Source organism: Sinocyclocheilus anshuiensis, unplaced genomic scaffold, assembly GCF_001515605.1.
Source record: "Sinocyclocheilus anshuiensis isolate Anshui unplaced genomic scaffold, SAMN03320099.WGS_v1.1 C32080094, whole genome shotgun sequence".
Taxonomy (NCBI): Eukaryota; Metazoa; Chordata; class Actinopteri; order Cypriniformes; family Cyprinidae; genus Sinocyclocheilus; species Sinocyclocheilus anshuiensis.
Window position 1 is genome coordinate 1 of NW_015610413.1, and position 678 is coordinate 678.

General features: G+C 55.5%; 1 protein-coding gene across 1 annotated transcript; it reads right to left on the reverse strand.

Moving 5' to 3' along the window:
* Positions 1-6: 6 nt before the first annotated feature.
* LOC107682337 (muscarinic acetylcholine receptor M2-like) lies at positions 7-675 on the reverse strand (the record flags this gene model as incomplete). The annotated part of the gene is made up of 1 exon (XM_016478609.1): positions 7-675. A coding segment is annotated over one exon (669 nt), but the record flags the coding sequence as incomplete, so codon positions are not given.
* Between the last annotated feature and the right edge of the window lie 3 nt (positions 676-678).

Consider the following 678-nt stretch of genomic DNA (forward strand, 5'->3'; position numbering starts at 1 on the left):
GATCGTGCTGTTGATGTAGCAGAGCCAGTATCCGATGGTCCACACAGTGTTGGGAATGCAGCTGGAGCAGAAGGTGTTGATGAGGACCATCACGTTGTATGGCGTCCAAGTAGCCACGAACGCCACCAGGATGGCCATGATGGTGCGCGTCACCTTCTTTTCCCGAGAGGATGGTGCTTTTTTCTTCTTGGGTGGCTGCTTGGTCATCTTCACGATCTTCCTCGCCACATGGTTCTGCCTCTCGGTGGCCGGGACGATCTCCACCGTCGCGTTCGAAGGTGCGTAGCAGTCGCCCTTTGGCGATTTGGTGATGATCTTAATGCACGTCCGTTTGGAGCCTCCAGCTTTGGCGCGGTGCCTCGTGGGAGCCTGGTTGTCATTGGCTTTGGATGGTGCTGCTTCATCCTTTTGATTGGTTACAGCTCCGCTGCCAGAGGTGGAGTCATTGGAGCTTTCTTTCTCCTCTGCGGGAACGCAGTTTCCTCGTCCTCCATCTTCCGCCTCCGCTTCTCCGCACGCCGTGGATGGTGCTTTGCCGTTCTGGAGTTTGGCATCGTGTTGGTTGGCGGCGTCATCTGTTAGCTGGGTCTGTCCTCGGTCTGTTTCTTCAGCTGTTAGGTTGTTGTTGGTGGGTTTGTTGGCCGTGTTTTCACGGATCTGATTGGACGAGGCTACATC